This window comes from Bombus bifarius, unplaced genomic scaffold, assembly GCF_011952205.1.
Source record: "Bombus bifarius isolate JDL3187 unplaced genomic scaffold, Bbif_JDL3187 scf7180000008234, whole genome shotgun sequence".
Lineage (NCBI taxonomy): Eukaryota > Metazoa > Arthropoda > Insecta > Hymenoptera > Apidae > Bombus > Bombus bifarius.
In genome coordinates this window covers 455,679-471,732 of record NW_022884529.1, presented here as the reverse complement: position 1 = coordinate 471,732, position 16,054 = coordinate 455,679, and the positions used below count along the sequence as shown (strand labels likewise).

Here is a 16,054-nt window from a genome sequence, read left to right as displayed (position 1 = left end):
CTCGAAAGCTGCACTGGAAAAGAGTATTGGAATCGCTGATTAATCCAGGAAAATTTACAATTGTTTTATATGTTATCAATAGAGAATTGATTACAAGTTGCAAATTATAATTTTCACGAGAGTGAAATGACAAAAATATGTTAGGAATATATCATGAAACCGCTGGTATCACGTAGTAACATATATCATCATGTTCATTAGAAGCATTTAACATTTACTTTGTCACTCACGACGATAGAGGAATTATAAAAATAAATGATAAATTGCTGTCAAAAATTACATGTCTGTCCTCAAATGTCATAAGAATATTCATGCAAAAATTATTCAATGTCCAGGTATTGCAGATGTAATTTTTAATCTATTGCTTCGATAGATAACTATTTTCTCTGAAAACGGTTTAAAAAAACGTGTGTAAGAGATTGATTATGGGTGTCCGACGAGTTTGCTACGCTATTGTTTCCGGGCGCAATTGTATATGGCGTGAAGTTTAGAAAATGCTTGAAATGTACATTACCTATTCATAAACATGAAAGTATTACCTTGTGGTCTTAACGAAAAGTAAATTAAATTGTAACGTATAGTATTGAAAGAACCATATGAAATTATATGAATATAACAAAAAAATATATAAATTAAATAAATATATATATACATACATATACAAATATACATTACATGTATATACCATGTGTAACGTGTTACATGTTCTGTACACATATAATACGTGTCGTTATATGTACATTTTTTAGGTACATAATTCAGATAGTGTCGAGCTACATCGTTCTATCGATCTTGTTTTGCGAGAAAGAGAAATTTCACTTATTAAATGTCGACAATAAATGGAGGAAGCTCGCAAATATAGTAAAGCATATATTGTAAGGGCAATAAAGTAGGTATGCTTTAAAAATATGTATGTCGATACTGTGCGAGATTTTGACGTGATATCCTCGTGCTTTTGACTTATTCGAGTAAAAGAGAGGCTCTGAAAATATTGCTATATTATTAATATTTATTAATTCACGCTGTACGTTGAGAATATTAGCGTTGGAAGTTTCTAATGTTTTAAGGTATGAAAATGTTTTAGACTTAAAACGGGTGAAAGATAAAATTTGTTAAATTAAAGTCTTCTTTCTTAAATTTTTGTTAAATATAGTTTCTATTAATATAGTCAGAATTATTATATTATTTAGAATGTCAGAATTGTGTATTATAATTGTTACATGTATTACCAAGGAGATTATTGTTTCCAGCGAGCACGAGCGTTTCACAAAGAAATACTTGAGTTTCAATCGTACTAAGCTTCTTGTGGCTTTACGTATGAATGCAGGTTTACTAATAATTCTTTGTTATTATGTTTTATGTCTGTAAAATGTCTAAATTAAATCCTTTCTGTGTGTATGTGATCTGCCGAGAAAATTGTTTTATGTTACGTGAAATAATTTATCGCTCTATAAATTATATAGAATAGAAGCGTATGTATCGCATTATTCAAATGATGGTAAATGAAAGCAATTGTTTGTGTTCTCTAGTCAAAATAATGCTTGGAAAAAATGAGCTTGTTCTACCTATTGTTAGAATATTCTTTGTATTCATTTCGAGTCCACATACATTTCTGTCATAATCATCGATACTGTTAAACTAAACCTTGAAAGTAAAATTATTACGAAGGATATCTTCTCGTTTATAAATGTTGTGAATTAAAATTGGTAAAAAATTCATTATAAATTTAGTTAGTGTTTTGAAGTCTATTTAGAAGTAATTATATTATCAAATTGTTAATTATATAAATTCTGTCTATTATTACGTTAAGAATTTTAAATTATCATTAGACTGCGGATTTTTATGTATTTATGTGAAATTTAAAGATAGTGAAATGCATAGAATGTACATAATATGCAAAGATATATAAAATCTTCAAGGTACGAAATTCATTATAATATTTAGCGGATAAAACTGACCTCCGCCTAGGTTCCATTTTTTAAAATTATATTCATAAAGATGTGAATTTGCATAAACATCCTCAGTCTAATAATCATTATCGTCTTAAACATGAAAAATAATATTCTTAAATAAAAAGCCGAAAGTAACTTTTTCAACTCGTTTGAGTTAACTGGAAATACTTTTTTGAAAACGAACTAATCCTTTAAGTAACGAAATATTTTATGCAACAAAGTACGATTAACCAGTTTGTTTGTTAAGAAGTATAAAATATTTAGCGAGTCATTATTGAAAAATTTCAGCAATGGTTCAATTATCCATCTGAATGTTAGTTCAAACATTTCTAATTCTCGCGGACCCGTAACCGGTGTGGGTGCGTGTGTGCGTCCCTAGTTTCCCCTGTATATGCGCGTGCGTGTGTACATATATATACTTATATATACGTATATATACATTATACATTATTATTATTATATAAATTTCGATCGATCCTAGTGTATCGAACTGACAATATTAAAATTGATCGGACTTATGGTTTAACCGACAATAACATATTTGTTAAGGGCATTCGAGAAGTAGTGTTACGCGTGAGTCAAAAGAATTTGCTCTTCCGTGCTGTGCATCAAAGTACACGAGATCTTAGTGTTAACGATCTATTCACATGCTCGATCACACGATTCACGTTCCCGTGCTCCAGTGTATCTCCGATTAACGCATTATCAACGAGAGGTATTATGTTCATCATCGATCCAGGTCTCTTAAACAGTGACGATAAGACTGATTTAAGACGTGACATTAAAATCAGTGAATTTCACTGTGAAATTTCGCATACCTGCTTGATCCTTCTTTGTAGATTACATCGTTAAAGCTGAGCGGTTGAAAGAAGTTGGTAGAAGAAGTTTCACGAGCTCGAATTTCTTGAACTATTATTATTTACAATTTTACAATTGTAAGTAGACAGAGTATGTGAGACGTTTGAAATGCTTATGGGTTCCATTAAAATTTTGTTATCACGATCTATCGTTAATCGTGAACTTTCCATTGTTACCTATTTGGCAATGTTTGAAATAGAATTATTCAAATAAAGCAATATCTGTAGTAATATGCATTATAGAAGTAGATTGGTACGTTGTAACGATCAATTAACATTTTTTACAAAACTCTTCTCAAAACTTCTGAAACGTTGTCACTATGCGTCGAACAGGATTTTATGCGAACTTCGAATTGATAACGCGACAAATTGTTCGTTGATAATGCGTTAGAACGTCGGCACCTGATATCAGTTTGAATATCTTAAAGTTGGAAGATACGTAGACATCGATTTGTCGCGTGTATTATTATCACGGCTGAAGAGTTGAAGGCCATTATTCGTGATCATGGCATGCCCTGGTATTTAACTATAATCGCGATTTTCCCTGTGAAACGTTCTCTCTTCTGTGTCCATTGACGTTAAATCTCTCAGAGGTAATCACTAATTCGCACTCTCTTATAGCGGTTTCATAATTAACACAGATGACATGAAACGATAATCATAATAACCCCGTGGTGGGCAATTTAAAGAAAATCTATTTTGACTGTTCAAATAAACGAAATAGCGAGCCTGTTCTATTATAATACACGTAGCTGCAAGTTAGGACGAGAACAAAAAGCAAACAAAAATGAGTCATTGTTACACACGCCGGTAAGTCTGGTTTGTTAATAATTATTACAACAATAATTATGTAAAATATGTATGTATACTGTAATTTTGAGTGTATTATGTAATTAAAAAAAAGATAAGAAATACTGATTATTGACAATAAATTGTAAGCCGATGTTTTCAAATACTCATAATTTTCTTTCAGACGGCTAAAAGTGACAAAGCCAAGATTTTGACATTTGCGTAGTATTTTCTAAAGAAATCATTAATTATCAGAAGTGTCTAGTTTTATTTTATGAAAATCAAATACATATGATTATTATTTTGTCACATACGAATATACATGTAGTCTTATTTTACAATTATATTTATTTGATGAAATTCCTAGTCCAAAAGCTAGTGATATAAATACACACGCCTTTGAGCACAAGAAACAACCTCATTTGAAGTGAAAGTTCAGTGTTAGACAAACATGATTCACCTGGTATGTTTAACTGCTACTTGCCGAATCGGAAATAAACAGGTATTTTCCAGCTGGATTTTGTTGGTACCATAAGGTAAGTCAATTAGTATTAATAAACAAGCTTAGCACGACTGCTTCTACTCAACCACCATCGATAAACTATTCACAAAATGATAAATTAAGGTTGTTTACTTACGTCATCGTGCACATGAATTTTGTTGGTGTCATAAAGTACGGAACGATTAACTTTATCCAAAAGACTGGATGTGACTCCCCTAACTCTGCTACCATTCCCTGACCACTTCTGGTCATTCACAAAACAGTTAATTATTAATTTAATTAATTGCATTACTATAATTGAATTATAATTAAATTATTAAGTTATAATTAATTAATAGGAACACAAGACTGTACCAGGGCTCAAAGATTTTGAGACGGAATTTCTTGGGAATCAGTGGGAATTTTTGGCCCAAAATTCAGGATTTATAAGCGAGTATACTGCGCAAGGGGATGGCACGCGAAATCTGTCCGCGAATAATGGCTTAATTGCACGCGAATGAACGAACTCACTGCAATTGGCCGTGGTATGTATATGCTTTACCGGAAATACGAGGCTCGCCACGAACATCCGCCGAAGATGCAACACCCTGGGCGGTACTAAATCTATCGAAGCATCAATATTCTACCTAACAACGTGCACATTTCGCGATGCATCGTGCATACGTGCACTGGCGTGCGTAAAATCGCAGAGAGAAGCTATTGAACGCGTGAAGCAGCTGGCGACTTTCTAAAGTCCCCCCCGGGGATCCTCTGTATCCCTACGGTGACTTTGCATGTTGCAATCGGCCGAGAGAAGCGGCGGGAAGCACTTTTACTGATTTTTCACCACCGCGTGTCTGAATGTTATATCACAAACCACGCGAGCGCGGGAGATGGCGGTCAGTGTCTTGAGATATCTCATGTTCGTCCTCTTTGCTGCGTTGCAGTATCGTAAGTAGTTTGTCGATGCTCGATTATCGACTGCCGGTCCCTTTTTCACGCTCAAAATCCAAATCAAGAATCGAAGCAAACGCGGTTTCGCGCAAACCACGAGAAAATATAACAGTTGATTTAACTTGATCTTGGAACTTTGGAAGTTGCGAGTTGGAAATTGTCGCGTTGGTGTTCGAATGGTGTTGCAGGGACGACTTGTGACTCGTCCGTCGTCTGAGAGAAACTATATCCTGCTTTGATATTTAGTGCGTGATTTCTAAAGTGTACTCGAGTAAAATTTAGTGGCATTAAGGAAATGGGGTCTGATGTTGGCAGTGTTTTGGCGTGGTAATGGGCTTGTAGAGGTAGATTCCGAATAGGACAGAGTAATTTTATGAAATAATTGAAAATTAAGAAAATATGTATGTTGCCAGTCACAGATATTAGGATATCTATTTGTTACGTCTCTTGAAGAATTGTAGCAAATTCAGTGTTTTTTCATTTTCATTTAGTGTTTTACATTTTATGACATAGGTGTACGATGTGATTTATAATAAAATAATTAGAGAAGCTATGAACCGCATGCAATTCGTATTATATATTAGTATAAGGCAGTGCATATTGATGAATAATTAATTGATTTAATATTACGATTGTTAGACGACTTCTGACAGAAACAATTTTTGACGAAAATATTTGTTGCCCAGAAAAATATCTTATTACATGTTTCATTATAAAAAGATCAAAGAAATGTGACGTTTAAACGTAATGTGAATAATTAACAACATAGTTACTTATTAATATAGTACATTCTAAATTTCCACGTTAAAATGTTAAGTAAAAAGTGAAACTGTTTGTATGATGAAATTTGTGAATAATTAACAAAGCAAAGATAAATGACTAAAAAATGAAGAATCAAGTAATTCATACCAAATCTCCTCGTAAATTAAATCATCTTCCAAATAGAAATATTAAACATAGTGCCTACAAATTGATTGCTTTTATTTATAATACTACATCTAAAAGATTTTATCAAGATTTTATCAAAAGATTTTGTCAAGAATCGTCAATAATCACTAAAGCTATCGTTATAAAAAATTTTGCAATACTCGATTATTTAGATGCTAACGAATAAATCAGAAATCAAAGGTCGTTTTTTACAACCTTAGAGAGAATCATGTCAATGCTATTTTACTCGTTATCGTTAATTGAATGCTTATCTACATTCTCATACTATTGCCGCAAGAATACATTTAACGAAAGAAGAGCAACAAAAAGTTAATAAAAGCGATACAGCGAAACAATCGACCTTTACCTGTTTCTTTGGTTTCTTAGAACGGTCGAATGGTTTTTTATACAAAAGCTATATTTATAAATGATTGATCTTGAACAATCGGCAGTTAACCAGCCGTAAAAAAATGATTTATGTGAAATCGGGATCGAGGAAATTAAATAGGTATAATCGGTATGCAGATCGGTAATATACGTCGATTTCGTTCTTAGATTATGTGAGTGCGGAGACAAAAACGTTCAAGGATCTGTTTAACAGTACATCCTGTGCGAAACCACCTTTTGAATGCCCACATCCACAGATCGAATTTTATTTGTACACAAGGTAAGGTTGTTTTAAATTAATTTAATTAAATTATGTAAACGAAAATAACGATAAATTATTTTACTCTAACTTATATATATATATATAATATTAATAAATTATGTAAATTGAGTTATATATACACATTACACATACATTATATATACACATCAATTATGTACATTATTTGAATTTCCTTTTGTGTAGTATATTTTATTGTTCATCATATTTTATATATTTTTCGATTTAATAATGAGAAGTTCTGCGAACATTCAGTTTCTTGTGAATTTCTCAAGCTTACTAAATAATTATAAGGAAAACATAAAAAGATATACCTTATAAAAAGTACTTCAAGATGATTATGTGAAAAACTGTAAAGGAAGAATAGTTGTCTTAAATGAAATAAATAGAAATGTGTTAAATAAATTATTTCCTATTTGAAGCGTTATTATAAGTTTTATTATAATAAACGACTTAAATATGTTTTTATTTAGCAAATGTTTTCTTACATAAACTAATATCATACTTTACTTTAAAATCCCTACAATTAGCGATATAAGAAATGTTACTCCTTTTAATTCGTTAAAATAAATCATTCGTCAAACTGTCGTAATTCCTTAACATTAACTAAATGATAATAACGATGATGGATAACACGAGTGAAACCATTCAATTTCAGCTATTTAACGATTGAAACCATAATCTAAAACCATACTCTAAAACTATACTCTAAAACTGTAATACCTAAAATCGTACAGAATTTATTTCTCGAAAGTCAATGTGCCAAACAATCTGTTAAAATTATTTGTTAAAAATAACGCTTCTCTGTAACATCCTATATAACTATCGTCATACCATATTATTTGTCTTGGCTATACGAATAATAAGCCGAGCGCTTCAGGAAACTCTAGATGAAGAAATTGTAACTTTCTATCATCACCGGTTTTATTTTGTATCGCGTTTTCCGCTACCGTCTCGGAATTCGATCTCGTTTCAACGAGATGATGAAAAAATTACGCTTTGCGACACTAGCCGTTCTAACTTTCGGTGAAATTTCCCATTTACTTTTGCGTCAGCTGAACGCTTCGCGGTTCCTCAACTTACTTTCGTTCGACGTTCGAGAATGTTCACCTCGAACCTGAATGTTGGCCGTAAGGAAGAACGTGGACATACGACTCTCGATTTCAAGATCACGATCAGTCCGTCTCGCGCTGAAAGTGTGGCCTCGTTTCAAAGTTCACCTTTCTCCGGTAACTAACAGTGTCTTGGCACGTTCTAAGTGCTTTTACTCATTCACATTTTCCTCTTTTGTCGCGTCGATTAGATCGTTCTTTTCTGTACCACGCTATCTTGTTTAAAAGCGAAAATCGAATACTTATGTCGATTCGTTACGGCGTATATTTTAAAAATTAAGATTATTCACTTTCCTTCGTATTGGTTTCTAAGCGACGTATCAGATTTGCTTCGTTTCTAGAAACGATATTTATTACGAATTTGAGAGATTATAGTATCAGATTGTACATTTTTCTACATTTATGAGAAATTTGAAGATGCAAACATAGACGGAATGAGCATAAAATGATAATATATAGAAAATATCTAAAGTATACTACTCGTTGTAATACTTAGGCATTTTCTTCGTTGTGTTTAGAAGAATATGAGTGCATAAATGTCCGTAATGTATTATAATTATCATGAAGGGATAACTAACGCGTTCATGAAGACGTGTCTAGTAATATACGAATATTATTAAAGTCAAAGGAATAGGATTCGATAAAAGAAATATCGTAACGCGAGTGAAACTCCATTCGAGATTATAAGGTCGTTGACATTCGCTTCGTAGATTCATATACAATGTAACATACGACTATCTAATATTTATTTAATACTTGATATTTGATGAAACTTAACAAGTAGTTATTTAAAAAAAGTATTTATATTTAGTATATGTATAATTACTAAGAATACTGCAATAATAAATATATTATAATTATGTTAAAGTCTAAGATATTATACTGTATTATATTTAGCGTTGATATATCACTTTACTTTAGAAACTGACTTTTCTCTTGTTTTATTCATTGCGCACGCATTTCTTTACTTTCTTAGGAAGATCGTTGAATTGGTGAATGTAACTTTCTTGGGACTGCCATTTTTCAGAGAAACACAGAAGAAGCCTCTACGCATTAACGTGCGAAGGTTCGAGTCACTTCAGTACTCCAAATTCAATAAGTCACATCCCACGAAAATCATTATCCACGGTTTTGGTGGAGGGAGGAATTTAATACCCAGCCCGGATCTTCGAAGAGGTAACGTTTGAAGAATATTATAACTTAGTTCAGTTTATTATTTCGTGTCATTCTTAACATAGTTCAATTTTACTAAATCTGTCTTTTAGAGAAATTTAAGAATCGTGCGACCATGTTTTGATAGTAACGCAATTACATTTTTATTGTTTAAAAATTTTATACGATTTCCTTACATTTTAGAATAATAACGTAATAAACGATTTATTGAATATGTATTTCACACGAAAGTGACCAATTTCGGTGATGAGAGTTTCAGCGAGAGAGTGTGAAAGTTTTTATCGCATTTCTCGTCTATTCGAAAAGTTGTAAAATTTTACTTGCTACGAGAAAAATAGCGACTCACGTCATATGTCAGTAACTTTCATACTCTGATCGATCCACTATTTAAAACATCGTAAATGTTGCAATTGGTTTTGTCTAACTCTTCTGTGATGATAAAAAAAGCAATTTGATGGAAAATTACCTTTGTTATGAAGCATTGTTCGATTCATTCGATATTGTAAAAGTAATAATTTATGTTTGATAATAACACAATCATAAACGAGAACAAAAAGTACGGAAAATTTTGCTTTTCAGTGATCTTTATAATCGAATCCAGAAAAATTATAAGCTATATCGCTTCGAATAGACGTATATGTATATCTATATAACATAAAAAAATAACATTTATACGATAATGGAAAATAAAAATTTTTCAGTAACTGTATATCGTTTCAAAGAAATAAAAACCAATCGCCTGTTAGCTCGCAGTTTTTGGTCGATGAAGATTAAAAGATTCGAACAAGTAGCGTGGGCTACGCAGTGCGCGATGGTCTCGATGTATGAAACTTTCGATTTCAGCGTATTTCACGCGAGGCGATTACAATATTATAATCGTCGATTACGGTTCGTTGGTGCGCGAGCCTTGTCTGTCGCAAATACAATGGGGTCCAGATTTCTGTTCACGATGTATTGCTCAATTGGTAAGGTACTTGAGGGATCATCCTCGTGGAACGAGGGTGGAGAATATACACGTGCTCGGATACAGCGTGGGTGCGCATATAGCTGGTCTGATTGCGAATTATTTGCCCGATGACAAGCTTGGAAGGATTACAGGTAATGTGTGTAATTTTATTATTTAATCGCATCTCTTGCGATTTCGCTCTCATTAACGATCAGATTAACGAAATTCTGTTAGAACCTTAATACAATAACGTATGCTAAGGTAAACTCTAATAATAAGGCAAGTTTGGTCCTATACATATCGTAGATTTTTATTTGCCATAGCACCAGTTTGTTCTAGTATAAATTATATATTGAAAGATATATATTTTTTGAGATGATTCAATCCAGGCATAGAGTTTGGTGTTGAACCTACCACTCGATTTAAATAGGAAAAATTGAATGTAACGTGAAAGATATAGGTGAATTTATTTAATCTTTTCATACTGTATCCATATCTAAATTAATTAGCTTTTCCATTGTGTTTTGCTAAGTCAGGACTAAAATTATGTAAAAAGGTAATCAAGATAAATTTAATTTAATTTTTAACAAATGAATCTTAAACGATATAAATACACGGATACAGTATGTAACTTCTAATTTAATTTAATTTATATGTACTCACACGAATCTTCTTCATTGTCTAGATATTTAAAATCACAGCTTATGAATATCCTGCTGTCTTTTTTCACATCCCCTTGTTTTTTAAACACCCTCTACATCCATGGATATCCCACAAACTAATCTTATTTTGGATTAATCGACATTTTTTCTCTCTCCTTAAGTAGCTAAATTATTTACGACGACCTTCCAAAAACAGTAAGGTAGGTTGGCCTACCATGAAAATGAAAAATCGCTCTCTAACGCGAATGAATTTCCACGTTGGTTCTTTTTTCTCGATTAGGACTCGATCCAACGATATTTTTCTACATGAATGGGAACCGGTCGATGGATTTAGACGAAACGGACGCGCATTTCGTCGATGTGATCCACACTGGTGCCGGGATTTTGGGTCAATGGGGACCGACCGGGCACGCAGATTTCTATGTGAACGGAGGTTCCAGCCAGCCCGGATGCGCGACAACTTCCTTGCTCCGTAAGTAATATGACCCATTTTCACTTATCTCAACGAGCAAGAGAGATTCAGACCTTTTGAGAATTGCGTGTATTGTGTTAGCTGTTGGCTGTTATTTGTTAAATAGCAAAGTGATCGGTTGCGTGTTGTTTATGAAGCATTCAAAGAGGCATTAAAGAAAGTAAATTGAGGAGAAACGATCGTGTTGGCGTTAAACCAGAAACGAATGACAGCTTCGCCCAGTTTCAGTTCTCTCGAAAGTATATAATTTGACTTTTTATAAAACGAGTTGTTATTACGAACTTTCTTAATGGAAGGAATTTTGTTGAACGTTGTGACAGCTGTGGAAGATATTAGAAATTAAAAGAATATTAAGATTTTGTTTCTTTAGTCTAAGTTTAGTCAGGAATTAAATTGAGTTGTCCAAGTTGCTCCATTTATCCGTATTAGATATTTTTGTGTAAAAGGAACAATAATTCTCTCCCCAACGTTCGCTGATGGTTAGAAGAAAGCGTGTTAGTTAAATAGAAATTGTGGAAATTGAAGTTTTGATAAACAGTGAATTTCGAAGTATTCTTTTTAAAGGCACGAACCTTTTAGAATATAGAAATACGTATAGTTAAAAGGATCTATATCTTGTACATTTTATAATTTAAAGCTTTATTTATTAAGAAGTTCGATGAAACCGTAAGTATGGTAATTCATTTCTCTTATCGTCAATTTATAATCTTTTCTTTGTCTCGAAATTTTAATTTTAAATTGAGTTTCATTAAATGCTATGGATTGGAATACGGAATGGAGAAGGAGATTATTATCCTTTGAACTCGTGAAAATACGTAATTATGACTCCCCATAGAGTGGTCTTATCATTAGAGAAAACGTTCTACGGGACGGATGGTCGACTGTGAATGAAATCAGTGAAATGTTTCGTCCGCAGAGACGTTGTCGTGCGACCACACAAAAGTGACGCCTTATTACATAGAATCAATCACGACGAAAGTAGGATTCTGGGCAGCGCCGTGTGGAAATCTCTTTTCCTACCTGATCGGCTGGTGCAATCCGAAACTCGAAGAGCACATACTCATGGGAGAAGACGCCCCATATACGTAAGTATTTTTAATTCTTCCAACTTACTAAATGAAGAAACTAAAACAAAAATGATTAATTTTCAAAGAGTTATAGAAGTTGTACCTATAACTGCGCTTTTGCAAAATTGCCAATAGCTCATTAATAATACGATAATAATAGTAATTCGTAACATGTAAAATTGGAAAGACTGTTTGCACAACAGAAGATTACAGCCCGCAATTTATACAAAATTATTGAATAAATGGCCATAGGCTTTTAAAATATTTTTGAACCATGTACGATAAATATAAATATCCAAGAAAGAATAGAATAATTCCAAGAAAGATTAAAGAAAGAGTAAAAAACTGAAAAAAAGAACGTTAATTTGAAATGTTACAGAGCACGAGGCATCTACTATCTGTCAACAAACGCACACAAACCATACGCCCGAGGCCTTCCCGTAAAAAGCCAACGAACGACAAATCGGAAACGATCGTCCTCCCGCCAGTACTAAGCTTACTGAAGCAGTTAATCAACATAATTATAGAATAATTATAGTATACGCGGTTATTAGTTGTATGTACTGTATGCTGTGTTATGTTTGCCTCTGTTGTTTCTTTGTATATTTTTTAATTAGTTCTTACGCAATAAACTATTTTGCTACGTAACCTACCATCAACCGCCGCATACCATTGCTAGTTTGCCGATTAATGTATTTATTCCACTGGATTCTATTGTTATGGTGTTCCAAGAATTATCGCTTTTTCCGATTCTGTCAATTTTATGGAATCGTCCGGCGTTTAGTGATCGTACGATCCTCGGTTTTCGTTATTATAATATATGTAAATCTATTCTTTACCGTCACGGCTCATCGTTTTTCTATCTGTGATGAATATGAATGTAAATTATAATTAGAAACAAACAAATTATTATATTAGCGAAATAGACGAATTGAGAACCAAGCTATCCTTTCGAATGATTTTGGTGTCTAATCAAGATAAAATAAATCTTAAACTTAAAACGGAAGGAAAAAATAGTCTTGAGATAAGTTATTGAAAACAAAAATTGCTATATCTTCCTAACACATAGGCGTACGATTTTGTAAGTATCGTGGTTCCTACGCGAAACCTATGAAAATACGTGTAGTATATCGAAATGATGTTCGGGAAAAAGAGAACGATCGATCATTACGAATTTTATGTTAACAACAATATTTATTACATAATAATTACGATATATATATATTTATATATATATATAATAATAATAATAACGTCTATGGATTTACAGTACACTGTCGCGCTAAACCTTAGTTATGTATAATATGCAATGGAATGATTACAAGTTGTTAATACATCCACGTTTCAAGCTTTCGAGGCATTCAGGGCTTCGTTTGTTTTTTTCAGATTGGCTCGAATGCGGTGTAAAGGGAACCGTGTCCCTTCGTCTGCTTCACATTTCGCTCTTCCTCGCTCTCTTTCTCTCCCGCTCTCTCTCTCTCTCTCTCACTCTCGTTCTCTCGGCGGGACCGATGCTCGGGTTTGATCGAGAGTAAAAGATCGATCACGATCTATTGTCGATATTTAATTCGTTCTCACGGGCATCGTCCCAAAACGTAGGACTTTAAATTTCGTGTATATATATATATATTTTTTTATATATATAGATCTTTATCCGTATAGATCATAGAGTTAAGAATAAATTCTCTACACCTCTTACAGTGGACAACGTAGGATCTACGATAAAAAATGGACAGTTTCGGTTGTTCGATGGGTATATGACAAAACAGAAATCAATTTCTAGCGCGGAGTCTTTTTCTTCCGGGAGCCAGAACGATGCTTCAACAACTTCAACGAGCTGTGCGTTTCACATTTTCTTAATATTTTTGTTGCTTTCTATCCTCTTATTTTATTTTTTATATTTATTATTTATTTATTTATTTTTTTTTGGTTTCTTGCGTTAGTACTAGTAGCTATCTTTAGCGTTAGTGTGTTTGGTATCAGTATGTTCGTTTTATCGTTGTCGATTGCTTTGGTACGTTCCATTATTGTTTTCATTGAAGTTACTTCTTGTTTAGTTTATTTTCATTTGGACCCTTTCGCGACGGTAACGTCTATGTAAGAATTTTTGTCATCCATTTCGGGTTCCGTGTAAATTGTCAAGGAGTAATTCATACGCGTTATAAATACAATTTTATTGTATAGCATGATTCATTTACAAGGCGCGAAGCAATTCAACCGAGATTCGAAGTTCAAGTCTTTGGAAAGCGATCATTTCTGCGCCGTTTGTACACTCTTTATGTCCTTCTCTCCTTGTTTCGGGATATCTCTTTCACTCGAATGTGAATATTATGTTACACGAGAAACTTCGAATCCTGCGATAACACATAGTTTAATGAATTATTCTTCGTTGACGTCGATTGATATTGTTGAATGGAAAACATTACGACTATATGGAAAGTAATTTTTTGTTACTACCACTAAAATGTAATTCTCTATCTACTGACTATGTTTCTGAAAACCGTCCCAAAAGGGTTTAAGGAAACTCATATCATTGTTACTAAAGAAATCTACTTTTTTTTTTGTTCTTTTTCTTTTTTATGTTTTTGTTTTTTTGGTTTTAGTGACGAATCACGGTGAAGGGAAAAGTTTGAAAACTGAGCAATTCATGCATTATCCAAAGAGGAATTTAAGAACATCTAAGGGGTCTTCTTTCAATTCTACGTGTTAATTATATTCTGCTGTGGCATCGTTCTACTCGCGAAGAAATAAATATAAAAGACGAAAGTAAAAGGTAAATCAGTATTTTACTATCAGACTAAATTAAGGCTTTACAAAGATTCATTGTATTTTTTTGTTTCTTCTCTCTCTTTATTTACATCATTGTTTCTTTCGTGCGCTACGTGCCATTTGGACCGACGTACACATCTATTTACGTCTCTTGGACAATCCTTATACTGCTAACATGACAATCGGTACGTTTGTTGATCGGACCCGCCATTGCGCGCGAATTTCGAAGGATTTGAAGAGAATATCGCCTTATATTCTTAAAACTGCTCGGAAATGACCATGCTCGAAAGACTGGCGCGGTTTGTATCGTTTAAGAACTTTCGATTGATCGTCTTTTATGAATAATACGAAGAAAATGAGCGATCTTCGATTATACGTGATTTCGATAAATCGCGAGTGCTACACTGATGATAGTTGATGGTTGCTAGTATGTCTTTATCCTTGAGATAAAACTTATCATCGCGATACAGGTACTTAAGAGCTAGAAGAAATGTGAAAGAAAAAAATACAGACGAGTAGATTTATTTGTAACAAATAGCGTAGAAAGATCGAAGGTAGAAATAAGATACTTGAGAAATAATTAGTAGGGAACTCAACGATTACTTGGAACTTTTAAATGTACCGTTTTATGATTACTACGTAATGTAGTTATACATTTGGTAAAAAAGCACAGGCATCGAGGTCTTAGGCACATGTATTGTTTGCTCGCGTATCACTGTAGATCCATTTCCGCCAAATGCTTTCGAGCGTGCTCCAATCGCTAAGCACAGTGTTGAATTTTCTAAAATTATATATATTCTTCAGAAAAAAAGGTTCTTTCACGATGTAATCAATATAAATTGATGAATCTTTTTAGACTAAAATACCATTATCATATTTCTACCCACTTTTTATTTTTAATAGAAAGCTATCAGTTGAAGTAAAATCCTTTAAAAAGAAACATTTAACGTACAAGATATTAAATACGTAAATAGTATTGTTCTTTCGTAGGAAAAACGAATAAAATGTCAATGTACGCTTCTAAAGTATAGCGTAGAAAGAACAATTGAATTAAATAGAAACTTCATGAATTAACCATACCTGTTGTTTTCTAACTGCTCTTTAAACTAAGGAATTAATATTAATCAAATAATTAGCATAACGTCAAATAGAATTCCTTCGATTGTTACTTTCAACACTGTTCGGTTCATTAAACTCGTCGTCAACGTACACTATCACGAGCCAGC

At 33.0% G+C, this 16,054-nt stretch overlaps 1 protein-coding gene across 1 annotated transcript; it reads left to right on the top strand.

Annotated features, from left to right (window-relative positions):
• The first annotated feature begins 4,619 nt into the window (after positions 1 to 4,619).
• Positions 4,620 to 12,879, top strand: LOC117211484 (lipase member H). Its single transcript, XM_033455417.1, has 7 exons — positions 4,620 to 5,030; positions 6,516 to 6,627; positions 8,767 to 8,915; positions 9,756 to 10,010; positions 10,801 to 10,992; positions 11,909 to 12,077; positions 12,439 to 12,879. Exons 1-7 carry the CDS (start codon positions 4,973 to 4,975, stop codon positions 12,551 to 12,553), a joined length of 1,050 nt encoding a protein of 349 aa, XP_033311308.1. The 5' UTR covers positions 4,620 to 4,972; the 3' UTR covers positions 12,554 to 12,879.
• Positions 12,880 to 16,054: the final 3,175 nt, after the last annotated feature.